At 46.6% G+C, this 15,068-nt stretch overlaps 1 protein-coding gene across 4 annotated transcripts in view; it reads left to right on the top strand.

The window, feature by feature from the left end:
- The first annotated feature begins 2,827 nt into the window (after window positions 1-2,827).
- Window positions 2,828-15,068, top strand: part of RYK (receptor like tyrosine kinase) — a 59,659-nt gene continuing 47,418 nt past the window's right edge. For 2 of the 4 annotated variants that reach the window (XM_064165062.1, XM_064165061.1), the window contains exon 1: window positions 2,828-3,262. In XM_064165062.1, coding sequence (XP_064021132.1) covers window positions 2,953-3,262 — 310 coding nt within the window. In that variant the 5' untranslated portion in view covers window positions 2,828-2,952. The remainder of the gene's footprint in view (window positions 3,263-15,068) is intronic. The other 2 variants (XM_064165063.1, XM_064165065.1) reach the window with 2 other exon arrangements.

Raw genomic sequence — 15,068 nt, 5'->3', positions numbered from 1 at the left:
CAGGTCAGAAAGGAGCATATAATTCAAAGCTATTAACCAATTTAATGGTAATAAATCAGTATTGTGGCACATCTGCTGAAAATCTCCATCAAGCAGGCAGCTACCAGTGATGAAGTTGCTAAGATTGAAGCCATTACTGCTCTTTGGGGAGTGCAAAGGAGCTGGAAAGCAGCCAGGTGTGAAAGCAGGTAGGAAGGTGATGATGGAGGTAGCTCTTCCCTCATCCACATGGAGGAATGAGTGATCAAGAGCATTTAGGTCAGATGGCAGTTCAGAAAATCAAGATCCACTTGCTGAGCTGATTGAAACAGAGGTTTTGCTTCCAGGGGAACAGTGGACGTCTTGAAACAGCATTTGGTGCCAAACTGCAACAGAAATACTTATATTTGAAATTCCATGCAGAGGAGGAATTTTGGGCAAAGGTCAGGAATGTTTGTACAGGGGAGATGAAGTCTCGTGATGGAATTTAGTGTTGTTTTTGTCATTTGACTTGATTATTTTTGCATTCTTTCAAAAGAGATCAGCTGTCAGGCAGCACTGTTGTTGGCATTTCATACCATAGCAAAACAGCAGACGTGTTTACAGATTAGGTTTTACTGTAGGATCCAGAGATACTGGAAGGTGTCCAGAGAAGGGCAACAAAGCTGGTGAAAGGCCTGGAACACAAACCCTATGAGGAGAAGCTGAGGGAGCTGGGGGTGTGCAGCCTGCAGAAGAGGAGGCTCAGGGCAGACCTCATTGTTGTCTACAACTACCTGAAGGGAGGATGTAGCCAGGTGGGGTTGGGCTCTTCTGCCAGGCAACCAGCAACAGAACAAGGGGACACAGTCTGCAGTTGTGCAAGGGGAGGTCTAGGCTGGATGTTAGGAGGAAGTTGTTGGCAGAGAGAGTGATTGGCATTGGAATGGGCTGCCCAGGCAGGTGGTGGAGTCACCGTCCCTGGAGGTGTTGAAGCCAAGCCTGGCTGAGGCACTTAGTGCCATGGTCTGGTTGATTGGATAGGGCTGGGTGCTAGGTTGGGCTGGATGATCTTGGAGGTCCCTGCCAACCTGGTTGATTCTATGGTTCTGTGATTCTCTGATCAGTACAAGCAGCAATGGTTTGGCCAGGATTGAAATAACCATCCTTTGTTAGAGTGACATGCAAGGCTGCTGTTATTTCTTGGCCCTGAAAGGGGTGCAAGCAGAAGACAAAAGCACACAGCTTAATCTGCTTCTAGCATTAAATGTCAGCACGTGGGGTTTAAAAAACATTACCAAAAAAGGAACTTCTGTTGCACTAAAATGCTGGCATTCCAGAAGTATTTGCAGTTGGGTAACTTTCTGATCAGTGTCAGTTACTTCGGGGTCTATTTCTGGAATGTTTTAGCAGAGTATTTCCAGCCATGTAGAAGAGACTACACATGTTCAGCTGCTGGACCTGCCTGCAGCCGGGTAGGCATGACCAGGCCAGGTTGTGCCAGATGGGCAGGGCAGACGGTGGGGATGGAAGCGTACAGGATAGAGCAGATGACAGCAGAGAAGGAGAGCTATGTAGGCGGATAAAGGTGAACGTGAGGCAGTTTGCTGAGCTGCCTGAGGTGTGGGCTTCCCCTCAGCACAATCTGCCCGCACTGCCAAGGCCAATAGCATCTTGGGATGCATGACAAGAGGAGGCTCAGGGGTGATCTTATTACTGTCTACAACTACCTGAAGGGGCATTGTAGCCAGGTGGGGGGTGGCCTGTTCTCCCAGGCAACCAGCAATAGAACAAGGGGACACAGTCTCAAGTTGTGCCAGGGTAGGTATAGGCTGGATGTTAGGAAGAAGTTCTTCACAGAGAGAGTGATTGGCATTGGAATGGGCTGCCCAGGGAGGTGGTGCAGGCACCGTCCCTGGAGGTGTTCAAGAAAAGCCTGGCTGAGGCACTTAGTGCCATGGTCTGGTTGATTGGCTAGGGCTGGGTGCTAGGTTGGACTGGATGATCTTGGAGGTCTCTTCCAACCTGGTTGATTCTATGATTCTATGATTCTATGACAAAAAGTGTGGCCAGCAAGTAGAAGGTTCTCCTCTCCCTCTGCTCTTTCCTGGTGAGGCATCCTCTGGACTGCTGCTTCCAGTTCTGGGCTCCCCAGTCCAAGGAGGTCAGGGAACTACTGGAGAGAATCCAGCAGAGAGCCACTGAGATGCTGAAGGCACATCTGCCTTGCAAGGAAAGGCTGAGAGCCGGAGCTGTTTAGCCTGGAGGAGACTGGTGGGGGATGTCAGTGGTGCTGATCAATATCTAAAGGGCTAATGTCAGGGGGATGGAGCCAGACTCTCCAGTGGTGCCCCGTGACGACGAGGGGCAACGGCTACCAAAACATAGAAGGCTTCACGTAAACACAAGGAAAAATAATCCTCCCTTGGAGGGTGCCAGAGCTTTGGCGCAGGCTGCTCAGAGGTGCTGCGGAGTCTCCTTCTCTGAAGGCATTCCAAACGCTACTCGGACGTGTTACTGTGAGATCCACTCCGGGTGATCCTGCTCTGGCAGCGCTCTGCGGAGGTCCCTTCCAAAACCTGCCGTTCTACGACGAGCCAGCGGAAGGCTGTGAGGCAGCGGTAGAAAGCAGGGGCTAGGCTGGGCCGGACCGGTGCGGGCCGGACCCCCTTCCTCCTCTCTCCCTTGCCCGTCACCCGGCGGGATGCAGAGCGCAGCGCACACCCACGCCCGGCCGAGCGCCGGCTGCGGGACTGGCGGAGGCGGCGGCGAGCGGCGGCGAGCGGCGCTGGGGGCGGGGCCGGGCGGCGCGCGTGCGCGGGGCGGGGCGTGCGGCGGGCGGAGGCAGCGGCGCCAGCGGCTGGCGCGCGGGGCCATGAGCGGCGGGGCGGGGGCCGGCGGCCGCGGCGTGTGAGGGGCTCGGCGGGGCGGGGGGTGCTCTCCCTCCCGTCCCCCCGTCCCTGCCTTCTCGTCTTCCTCCCTCCCCGCAGAGCCATGGTGCTGGGGCGCCGGGGCGGGAGCCGCGAGACCGGCGGGTGGAGGCGGCGGCGGCGGGACCGGCCCCTTTCGGCGCCGAAGGAGGCGGGCGCGGGGCGGCGGCCGTCGTCGTCGTGCCGGGTGCGGGGCCCGCGCCGCCATCTCCTCCGCATCTTGCCGCTGCTGCTGCTCTTGCCCGCCGCCGCCGAGGGCCAGGCTGGCCCCAGCTCCGGCCCCCACGGTGCGGGGCCCCCGGACTGGCCCCGCGCCGGCCCCGGGCCCAGCTTCAGCCTGTACCTAAGCGAGGAGGAGGTGCACCAGCTGATCGGTGAGTGCGGGCCGGGGTCGCGGCAGGCCTAGCGGCGGTGTGCTCTGTGCGGCGGAGACCGCGGCCCTGTGGGGCTGGGGTGCGATTGTGGGGGCACAGCCTGCGCGGGAGTGGGAAGGTCTGTGAGCCTAAGGTGAATCTGGGGTTCCGGGCGCTGAAAAAGGGGATGAGGGAAGTTCTGTGTCTGGGGGTCTGGAGGAGGGTGGGGCTGCAGTGGGGATGGTGGGGCTGGGGTTAGGGGCAATGCTGGGTGTCAGTGTGACGGGAGGAATAGAGTGCTGGCAGAGGGGCTTCAAGAGAGGGCAGTGGATCTGGGAGTGCAGGGGAGGATGGAGAGGGTTGTGAACAGGGTTGAAGGCTTAGGACAGGGTGGGGATGCTATGTGACTGCGGTGAGCTCAAGTAAATCTCGGGATCTGTGTGGATTTCTTTACGGCTAGGGGAGCAGGGAGGTGTGGTGAAAAAGGAGTTTGAGGACTCTGCTGCCCAGTGTGTGCATGTTTGTGGCTGGGGTAAGAAAAGAGTCCTGGGCTTTAGCCTGATCGTGAGAGGTTCTCTTCATTGAAGTGCCTGGGGATGGTGCCCTGTGGGAGCAGGGTAAGCACTGGGAGAGACGAGTTCAGGCCCGTGATTTAATTATCAAGGTGAGTGACATTCAGAGGGCAGAGAGCAGACCTGGCAATAATTGAGTACGTGTGTGAAAGGAATCTTAATTTCTAGGCAGGCTGACAATTGCTGCACAAATACTTGGAGGCAGATCATGAAGTCCTCCATCTGGCCTGCTGCAGAAGGCTTTTGCAGTGGTTTTGTGCTTGGGAAGTCTCTGATTTAAACAAAGATGTGTTTTCTATAGGCTTTGGCTTGCTTAAGCTCTTGTTTAGAGTTGGTGGCTGGAGTCTCCAAACAAATATATTGGTATCCCTGGTGATTTTTGTGTCCTGTGTCTCCCTAAGCTGAAAAATGAGTAGTGCAAGACTTCATTTGTATCAAATGGACAAAATAAAAAGATCTCCAGTCAGCTTTAAATGTGTAAGCATGTAGCTGAGTGAAATTACAGGGAATTGGCCAGTAGATAATACTAAATGTTTTCACCCTTAAAGCTTGCTCTTGTGATTCTGTTGCTGTCGTTTTAACTATACTTGTGCTTGTTGCCAGATGCTCTCTTGCAGATAGAGGATAAAAATGTCAGGCTTGCTGTTTAGCTGAGTTTCTAAACAAGTAGCTAATCTTGGAAATGCTGAGTGGTTTGAGCAATCCCAAGTCTAGTGTCTGCAATCTGTTAGTTGGATTTACTCAGACTTCTGTGGTCCACTAACATAATTATTCATTGTGAAGTAGCAACAGAGGAGGGAAGATGTGCTGTCATTGTTGGTTTTTAAGTTAAATTGCATTCTATAACCTCACTTCTGGTTGGCTATTGGTAACATGGTTAAAGTTACTTAGTCAAGATATCAGTAGCTGCTTTGTCTTTCTTTAGGTATCTGACACTTAATGATCTGTTCTACTTTTGTGATCTCAAAGGCTTGGGTAAACAAAAGTCTGATTTGAGATAAACTGTCAGTTTTTTTTTCAGGTAGTGGGATTCAAATCCCTGGAAATCTGTAATGAACTAAATTTCAGTATCTACCTTGTGTTGTTGGCATGAGAAGATTTAATTTTAAGGGTATCCTTTATATGTATTAGCTGTTGAAGGTAAGGTGTAGTTCAACAAGGCATCTGCACACTGGCAATCGGATCTCCACTACGTATATTTCTCTGACATAAGAAAGTCCAAGGGGACAGATGGGTGTGTTCCAGTTCTTCACACTTCAGAAAACAAACCAAGCTGTTTTAAAATGTCCAGTTTTGTAGTATCTGTATGGTGTTTGCAGACAGTCAGATTTATGGTTTAAGTATTGCTGTTGGTGCATGGACTTTCAAAAGAGAAGGGACGTGTACTATTACTGAGGGAAGCCTTGGTTCAGTGGATGTCAGGGTGGATTTGTGTAGTGAGTAGGGAAATGATAGTTTGTGTGAAGCAAACCGAAGCTGCTATGCCTAGAAGCTAGTTTGCCTTTTGTTTCTAAACAAACTCTCTGCTGCTGTCTTGCTCTGGTTGAAAAGAGAGCTCTTAGACATTCTGAAGTGCTCGTAAACCTAAGTGTTACATGGAGTTACTACAGCCTGCGATGTGCTTTCGTGCTTCTTAATGTCATTCTCTTCCATCTTTAGATCACAAATTTGATTTGGAACAAACATAAGCATGCAGTTTCAAATCACTGAATCAGCCACAGCCATTGATATGGTGTGTACCCCCTATGCAGAGCTGGTGTAAGGCCTGTGTGGTTGTACTCAAGTGTAGTCTGTCCATCAGAGAGGCTATGCCAATTCAGTGGCACATTGCAGTGTTTCTGCTCTCCTCAAAATTGGAGTTCGGTGTCTTAGGGAGCCATGGCCTGTGTTTTTAATTAGGTTGTGCCTCCTGTAAATGAAATAGTGACTTGCTTAAAATTATTTGTGGCTGCTGTTCTTTCTGTTGTGTGGTGACAGGACAGATACTGTGACTTACAATGAAATCCGACGGCTACTTTCCTGTGTGCTCATGCCAGGTTTCCACCAGCAGGCAGTGTGATTCTGATCCTGTGTCTGCCTTGGGAACCAGCAATAGAACAAGGGGACACAGTCTCAAGTTGTGCCAGGGTAGGTATAGGCTGGATATTGGGAAGAAGGTCTTCACAGAGAGAGTGATTTCCCATTGGAATGGGCTGCCCAGGGAGGTGGTGGAGGCACCATCCCTGGGAGTCTTGAAGAAAAGACTGGATGAGGCACTTAGTGCCATGGTCTAGTTGATTGGATAGGGCTGGGTGCTAGGTTGGACTGGATGATCTTGGAGGTCTCTTCCAACCTGGTTGATTCTATGAGTCTATGAAATCTTCAGAACTTTACAGAGAAGAAAGTTAGAGAAAAATGGCTTGCTTTATTGTGTGAAGTGGATCTTTATGTTGAAAAGTTGCAGAGTTCCTGTGGTCTGAAAAGAGGACTTGCTATATGGCAGTCTCTGTTAGGAAATCCTCTTGCCACTCTTGTAGAAAATGTTCACAACCATTTAAACTACAAACTTTTGGAGAAAAATAAAATACTGCGATTTCCACATACTTGTCAGATTCCACTCTCACCAGACAGGGTTCAGTAGTAGAAGGAATGAAGGTAAAAGGAAGAGTTGGTCCAGGGGACTTGATTAAGACAACTTTAGCAATGGCAGCAGGGAGCCAGAGGTGTTTGAGTGAGAGCAGACCTGAGGTACAGGGTGATGGAGAGTTGGGGAGGAGGAGGAAGAGAAGCATTGCTTGCTGGGGACAGATGTCCAGAGCACCACAGCTCTTTTTAGGGGTGTCCGTGAACTTCTTCAGCACCCTGATTTGTAGGTTTTTGGAGTTGTATTTGTATCTTTTGGGGATGGTTTGTATAGACAGGTTTTTTTTGGCCTGTGCGTAAACCTAAAGAAGGTAGTATTAGTTTTATGGAGTGGCTAACTATAGAGGCATGATAACACTGCCCTATCACATCACTTCTTTCTAGCAACTGTGCTGTGAACAGAGCAGATGGTGTTAAATGAATAATAATTCAGTAGTGTCTGTACTTGATTTAGCAACATTCATTCAGATTTTCCTTTGAATTCAGAATGTGATGTTTGCCTAATGTTGAAATGCCATGTTGGTCAGCTTTTCATGAGATTCTGTGATGCAAAGGGACATGTATCCCTGCTTAGTGGATAAGGAACTAAGGTTTAGAGCTTAAAGTAAAAAATAGTCACGAGTATTGGGTAGCTAGCCTTAATAATTGATTTGATCTGGTCTATTTAAAGTACGTAGCATGATTTGGCACTGAAGGCATTCATAGCATATCTCTTAGCTCTTCAGCTGTGAGTTCCTGGCAGTACCGCAGCTCAGCCTCACAGGAGACCTTGACTTATACCGTCAGAGGATGAGGGCCAGAATCTGTAGCTGCTTGTGAAAACTTGGCTGAAGCAGTTTTTCTTGCATTGCGGGCAGTTCTTTTGTAGCTGTCGTGAGATAGCACCTCATTGTTCACGGCAGCAGCAGGATGCTTAACCAGCGAGGACAATCCTTTCCGTTCTTGCAGGTTTGGTTTTGTTTTTGTGGACCACGTACCCGTGAAAATGGCCTCGTGGATAGCCCTCATCACATGGCTCTGGTTCTTTTTAGAGACAGATCTAGCCTGAAAGCTAAATGCAACTTTAGTTCTGTGGGGGAAAAATACCATGTTGCCACAGTAACTAAGGGCTGTCATAATGCAGATGTAGGAGGTACATTAGAACTGCAGGAAAATCTTAAGGTGGAAGTTATACAAAGTTTGTGTTGAGTTTGCAAGCTTACTGTTCTTTGACCTAGTTTCTTCTGAGTAATGATGCTGAATGCTGGTTTCTGTTGGTTGTGTATTTGCACTTGCTTAATTGCAGAGTTAAATTAGTTTAAGACTTAGCGTGTCTTTTTTTTCTTACATGTTGTAGAATTTCATTTGAAGCCAGAGTGCAGCTTAATAAAATTAGTTGTCTGGTTGTAAGATGCAAGGTTGATGCAAAATCTGGTACAGCAGATGGTTGATGTGGTTATTTTTTGAACTGCTGCTAACTCTCAGAGTAGCTGAAGTTGGTAGGGACCTTGTGAGGTCATCTGGTCCAACCACCTTGCTTAGGTGTGGCCACCTAGAGCTGGCTGTCCAGCACCATGTCCAGAAGCTTCTGAGCCTCTGTGGGCAATCTGTGCCAGTGTTCTGTCACTCTGGCAGTAGAAGACTTTTTTCTGGTGTTCAGATAGATCCACCTATGTTTCGGTTTGTGCCTGTTGCTTCTGGTCCTCTCACTGTGCACCACAGAGAAGGATCTGACTTTGTCCTTCTTGTCTGCACCTCGCCTTTGTGATCCTTTGCTCAACTCTGTCCATCAGCTTTTCGTTTCTTGTATAAAGGAGCCCAGCACTGGATCCAGTACTTGGGTGTGACCTCATCAAGGCTGAGCAGAGCCTTGGTAAATTATAGACCAAATGCAGCTTTGTGAATTTCAGATGGAGGCTAAACATCTCCTACTCGATGAACTGCTGTGTTAAGTGGTCTTTAGATGTCACTTTTGTCTTTCTTGATGTCACTGTTTTGGGGAGATAGCAGAAGTAGTTCACGTCAAGCACTTTATGATGTACTGCTGTGTTTGTAGTGACTAAAAATGCTGCTCTTCCTCTGACACCTGGTTAGTTGTCATTGCTATGAAGTGGGGCTGAAAATCAGTGTGTCAGTATGAGCTGGATGTTCAGATTATTGAAAAGTTGAAGTATTGTGATTTTTAAATGCTTTGGGGCCTTGTTAAAAGCCTACCTGTGCCTGGTTTTGACAGCATCAGTGCTTAGGCCCCCAGCAGCAAGCTAGTGCTCTGAGTTTTGTTAGCAGCACGCAGTTGCTTGTATGTGGTGCCTCTTTTGGATAGAGAAAATACAAAAAAGCTACTTTCTATGTGGCTGCAGAAGGGAGAGTAGGTGACATGGCCACTGAAAAGCAGATGTTTGAGTACCCTAAAGTGTGGAAGCAAGTGTCTGTGTGATACATAAGCAGCAGTTCACAACCTGATTCGGTTGTAGCATATTGTTAAATGGTAGTTTTCTAGCTTTTTTAGTGGTTGAATCTGAAGAATGGTAGCTTTTTATGTGTTGTATGCAAAAAATAAGCATTGGTGTTGTTATGGTCCCCACAGTTGTCTTTGCAAAATTGCAAACCCCTGCATGTTAATAATTCCTTTTACCAATTGAAAGGCACTTAAAGGTTACTGTAGGTGCATGCTGCTGAATTGAAAGCAAGCTTCTAGTCTTGGCAGATGCAATGCACTCTAACAAAACTGAATTGCTATCATGGCTTGAAAATATTCTGATGTGTTGCCCTTAATTGGAAATGCTGTCTTTAGGGTAATTATTATCTTGCCCAATAAAGCCCTTTAGCCTAATGACACTCCATGAGTGGTGCATCTTAGATGGCCTTTTAGGTGTTGCAGGTGAATGTCACTCAAGGCTGCTTTGGAGCACAAGGAGGATGAAGGCTGGCAGAGCGTTCTGAGCACGCATGCAGCAACATCTGGCTGCTCACAAGCTGCAGCAAGTTGTGGCAAGTTACTTGCATCAGAGTTGAGCAATCTGCTTTTATTTTGGAGCCTTTCAGTGCACTTGGATGCTTGTCTGTCTGGTTTACTGAGTACTGTGGCTCACGTCAGTATTGTTTTGAGGGTTATCAGAACAAGCTGCATTTGGAATTCTGATGCCGTGTTTTGTTCTGTTGCCTCACTTTTAAGTTGTAAAGTTCAAATAGCCTGTGGATAGCTGTTTCTTTGGAGATGTGTGTAGCCATATAAACTCTGCAGTATTCGTAGTGCTTGCAAAAAGCCACTGCAGCTCAGAGATAGCCTGAAGGCTATCAGGGGTGATGCCAGCAGAGGCAGCTTCTAGCCTTGTTTAAGATTGCTTTGAAATAATACATTGTGTGCTTGCCATTTAGAAGGCAGCTGAGGAAATACTGAAGTCCATGTGTGTTGATTTACTTGGCATTGCTGAGATGAGTGGTTGACTTCTCTGGCCTGCTGTATCACACCAGCTCATGTGTTTGGGGTTTTAAAATGCTGGGGGCTCAGTGTGACTCCTGCCCAGATAAAGCAGTCTGCATCTGCAGATTGGCTGCTCAGGAGAGACTGCATGGGCAGCAGGCGGCTTGGCTTCCTCCCGCTGCTTTCTGTCTTCACTCAGTGCTGGGAGGAAGCAGCCATTTCAGTTCCCAAGAGGCCAAGATACATGTTTGTGGCTCTTGTAACATTTGTGCGTCAGGGACTTGGAAGAAATGTGACCTCTGAGGCTGAAAGCTAGTCTGATTGCGGGGGGACAGCAAGCTAAGAGCTGCATTCCTTGCTGCTGTGATTTTACACCTGTGTGCTATTTAGCAACATCTTATTTATCACTGCTGATCGTTGGCCTCTTTGAGTATATACTTTCTCCCTTCAGTGTGTGGACAGAATGGGAGTAAGAGGAAATGGCATCAAAGAACTCCCTGTGAGCATGAGCAAAGCCATCAGGAAGGCCTCATGGTGCTGGGAGGAAGGCAGGGATTGAAACTGCTCCTAAGCACTGTTTTAGGCAGAGGGAAATAGAGGCATGAAAAATGCCAAAGTGGCATCTTCTTGAGGGTGGGAGCTGTGGAGGCAAATACACTGTACTTGGGTATATGGGTACGTTAAAAAAATAGAGGGTTTTGGGGAAGTCTTGTGTTTTTCTTCTCCCCCACCCTTCTGGTCTTAGGAGTTGTGTTTGGATACTGGAAAAGCTGAATTAATGAAACAAATGTCAACTGCATTTTGGTTCACTTATTCTGAGCTCTAGTGAAATGGGGTTGCTTGATGACTAATTCCTACCATAAACTATCCAGACTGGAATACTACTGAGGCTTCCACTTTTCCATCTTCAGTTAGAGGCTGTTCCTCAAGTATCTTAGTGTGCAGTATTAAAATTGTACTTAAGGTCTCAACTATGAAAGCAGCAAGTGCGGAAAGGGTGAAGTGCATTTAATGAGTTGTGCTGATGAATTGATGTCTTTTCTTTTCCCTTGCCACCCCTCTGAATGGCAGCAGCACCAGCAGATTCAATATAAGAATTAATGCTAACACTCTCTGAAAATGCTTTGTGGCAGTACAAAGGATATGATGGTCGAGGCTTCAAACACATTATTTCTCTTCCATCTGTGCCTTTGACCTTCTTTCAAGCGGATAACTCGCATATTTGCACTGACTGCTTTGGAGAGCTGGGAGCAGAAGCAACAGCATGAACCTAATGTGATGCTTTAGAATTTTGCTGTCACTCACTGGGTGTTGAATAGCTGCAATTAAATTAATCAGTATATTGGTTTCACAACGCTGCTTGGGAAAGTTAAGACCAGTAATGTTTAAGTGTTGGAGCTGCTGATTACTGGGCTTGAAAAGCTGCAGCCACTCAGAATACATAATGACAGTGGCCCAAATGAGGCTGAGCAGGTTGATTAAAACTAAAGATGATTACCCTGTTCTAGTGGGAGGTGTCCCTGCCTATGCCAAGGGGTTAGAACTGGATGATCTTTGGAGGTCCCTTCCAACCTAAACCATTCTGTGATCCTCTCAAAACTGTTTGAGCCTTTATGAAGTTTGCTGATGGCCTTGTGGATTGATTCCTAATAAAAGCAAAGTATATTAGGCTTCGTGACTTTCCAGAATGCAGAGATCACCATGGAAGCTAGTAGACCTGCTTTAGTTCATGTGGAGCTTCATTTTGCCTTAAATTGTTAGTGTTGCTGTAATGGAAGTCTTCCAGAGTGTCCCAAAGGATGTGAATGGTTCCTTATTCCTTTAACAGATCACTAAACTACAAGTGTGAGTTTTGAGGCTGGGAGGTCTGATACATTGAGGCAGGGATGTCTCTGTTTGGTGGGGATTTTTATTGTGTGTGTGTTTGTTTGCTTTTCTTCTTCTTTAATTATTTGTACTCAGTTGGGTGCTTGTTATGGGACTAGTAATGGCCACTGGCAGGGACACTAGTTTGAAGGTGACTTACCTGGTTTTATCTTACAGTCTTGCCTACAGCGATAACTGAATTAACAACAACAACAAAAATCAAGTGGCATTATTTCTGTGTGTATGTGACACTAAAATACTGCAAATGCTCTTTATTCAGGAGTGCAGATGACATCTGCTATACCTTCGTTAGGCAGTTGAATTTTGGCTCGGCAGATTGCAGCTGTTCAGTTCAGAAGCTTTGTGATACTGGTAAGCCTTTGATCTGAAGTTATTTTAATTAGAGCTGTGGGCTCTTGTGTAACTGTCATTCTGCCATTCTGGGGTGGGATTAGAAGGTAGAGAGAGGTTCTCCTCCCCTTCTACTCTGCTGAGGCTGCATCTGGAGTACTTTGTCCAGTTCCAGGCCCTCGAGTTCGAGAAGGACATAAAACTGCTTGAGAGAGTCCAGCACAGAGCCACAAAGATGGTTAAGGAATGGAACACCTACAACTACCTGAAGGGAGGTTGTAGCCAGGTGGAGGTCAGGCTCTTCTCCTGGGCAACCAGTAACAAAACGAGGGGACACAGTCTCCAGCTGTGCCAGGGGAGGTCTAGGCTAGATGTTCAGAGGAAGTTGTTGGCAGAGAGAGTGATTGGCATTGGAATGGGCTGCCCAGGGAGGTGGTGGAGTCACTGTCCCTGGAGGTGTTGAAGAAAAGCCTGGATGGGGTGCTTAGTGTCATGGTCTGGCTGATTGGCTAGGGCTAGGTGCTAGGTTGGCCTGGATGATCTTGAAGGTCTCTTCCAACCTGGTTGATTCTGTGATTCTTATGCGGAGAAACTGAGGGAGTTGGGACTCTGCTGCTTGGAGAAGAGGAGACTGAGGACTGACTTCATTAAGGTTTATAAATATGTAAAGGGTGAGTGCCAAGAGGCTGGAGCCAGGCTCTGCTGAGTGATGCACAATGACAGGACAAGGGGCAGTGAGTGGAAGTTAAGGCATAGGAAATTTCATATAAACATGAGGAGGACTTTTTTTTCCACTCTGAGTGTGACAGAACACTGGAAAAGGCTGTCCAGAGGGGTTGTGTAGTCTCCCTCTCTGGAGGTATTCAAAACCTACCTGGACGTGTTGCTGTGTGATCTGATATAGGTGATCCTGCTCTGTCATGGGGGTTAGACTGGATGAGCTTTTAAGGTCCCTTCCAGCCCCTGACGTTCTGTGATTCTATTACTGTGATTTCACATGGATGGAGCCTTTGTTTTTTACTCTTATTCACAGCCTTTACTTCTGTTCTAGTTCAAAAGGAGCATCAAACTTCACATTACAATAATTTAGAGACACTTGTCTTTACCAGTGAGTTAGATTTTCATGTCATAAATATTACCAAGTAATTCTGTGTTGTTTAATTTACTCATTAAAGTGAGCTTTTCTTTTTATTATAGAGTTCCCTTTCAGTTGTCTTTAACTCTCTATCTGCATCATTCCTATTCCCATCTGTCCCATTTCCCCTGGGTCTGTAGGTCACTGGCACTAATTTTCCTCTGCCCTCAAGTATCTGTCTTGTGCACCTTCAGTGCATCCTTCCTTTGAAATCAGCTCTTTGGGTAACCCACATGTGCTGTGCTGGCTACTAGTAGCAAAGTGAATGCTGGTTTTGTTGTGACTTTTACTAGTGGGTTCTTTCTTTTTTTTTTGAGGGGGGAGAGGAGGAGGGGATGTGTTTGGTATTTTTTAATTGTTTTTGTTTGGGCTTTTTTTTTTTTTTCTTTCTTGAATAAGCACATTTAAAAGGTGTTCACAGAAGCAGAATGTGCTTTGCTTGGTTTTGCCCATTAATGGAAGTGTTGCCATTAACTATTTTCACAGTGGTCTATCCAAAAAATGAAGATTTTTCTGTAGGTGGAGAGAGAAATAATCAGGCTGGCTACTTTTCAGAGACAAACAAAAGGGTAAGCAATTGGGTCCTAGGAACAAGGAATGTTTTCCTCCTGTAGAAGGGAAAATGTCGATCCTGTGACTTTCAGGAAGTACTTTCATTGAGAAAAATGCCATTTGTCTGTCACGTTGAACTTGCAAACTCTATTTAACAGCATCTGTAAAGTGAACTGTGGCTGATCTGTCCGATTCACAAGGATTTAGAGAGAGGTCTCAGCTAAGAGTGTTTTTTTCCCCTCCTGTTTGCTAGATGATGGTTTTCAAGGATGTAATTATTGCCTTGGAGCTCTGTTGAGTGTTTTCTCAATATATGCCTTGCCTATTGTATTCTATATCCAGCTTGTGACAGTTAACTTTGCACAGGTGACAAAACTATTTGTTCAGATGTGGCCTGTATGCTGCCTGCCACCACTGGGTGTTATGGTTTAACTCTGCTGGAGCCTGAGTGCCAAGAGCCTGTGGTAGCAAGACTCACCTGCTTGATCAGGAGTGAGAGAAACACAAAATCCCACAAAGCCCTGTGGGTTGAGCTGAGGAGAGTTTAATGGAATAACAGTGTACAGCGTGTTCCACAGAAAAAGCACAGCAAAAGGCAGAAGCAAGCACACAGCCAGCAAAAATGGAAGAGACCAACACCCCCACACTGGTGAAAGAAAACAGCCAGTTGGGTAGGCAGCTGAGAGTGCCAGTTAGGGCAGCTGGTTTTTCAAAGTACTCTTAATTAGATAGTAGCTTTTGCAATATGGATCCTAGACCTAGCCTTCTAGAAATCTCATCTAACTCTGACACTGCACATTTTTTTGTCTCTTGATTTTGGACAAAACCTGCCAGAATTGTGTTGAGATGTAGGTAATGAAGTGTAACTCCAGGTAACAGACTCCTGAACATTGTCATTAAGAACATGTTACTACTAGTACATGTTGTAGGATAGATCTGCTTATTTGTTAGAATAAAATCTGATTTTTCCCATGCTGATAGAGCCAAGTTTCTTTAGTACATTGTGTGTGAGAAGAAAAAAAGTTGATGCTAGACTGCATTTGCACAAGGACATTTGAAAAGAAGTGCTTTGTTTGACTGCTAGACTGACACGATCTAATTTTGTCACCGATGCAGGGGCTGCCCGGCAGCTTTTTGCATTTAGGAATGAAAATTGGCCTCTTCCCTTCCTTTCTGAGCAGCTTCAGATGTTTTGTTATGTTAAATAGCGCAAAGAATGACAGACTTTCTCTGTGGTGCTTCCTTTTTGTTTGGGTTCAGCTCTAATTTATTCTTCCAAGTTTGCTCCCAAGGGTGGAAGGTACAAAGATGTAGAAGTTAGTTATG

The sequence above is a fragment of the Pogoniulus pusillus genome, chromosome 26, assembly GCF_015220805.1.
Source record: "Pogoniulus pusillus isolate bPogPus1 chromosome 26, bPogPus1.pri, whole genome shotgun sequence".
In the NCBI taxonomy this organism is placed as follows: Eukaryota; Metazoa; Chordata; class Aves; order Piciformes; family Lybiidae; genus Pogoniulus; species Pogoniulus pusillus.
Note: the sequence above shows the minus strand (reverse complement) of the source record. Positions and strands in the feature narration are given on the sequence as shown.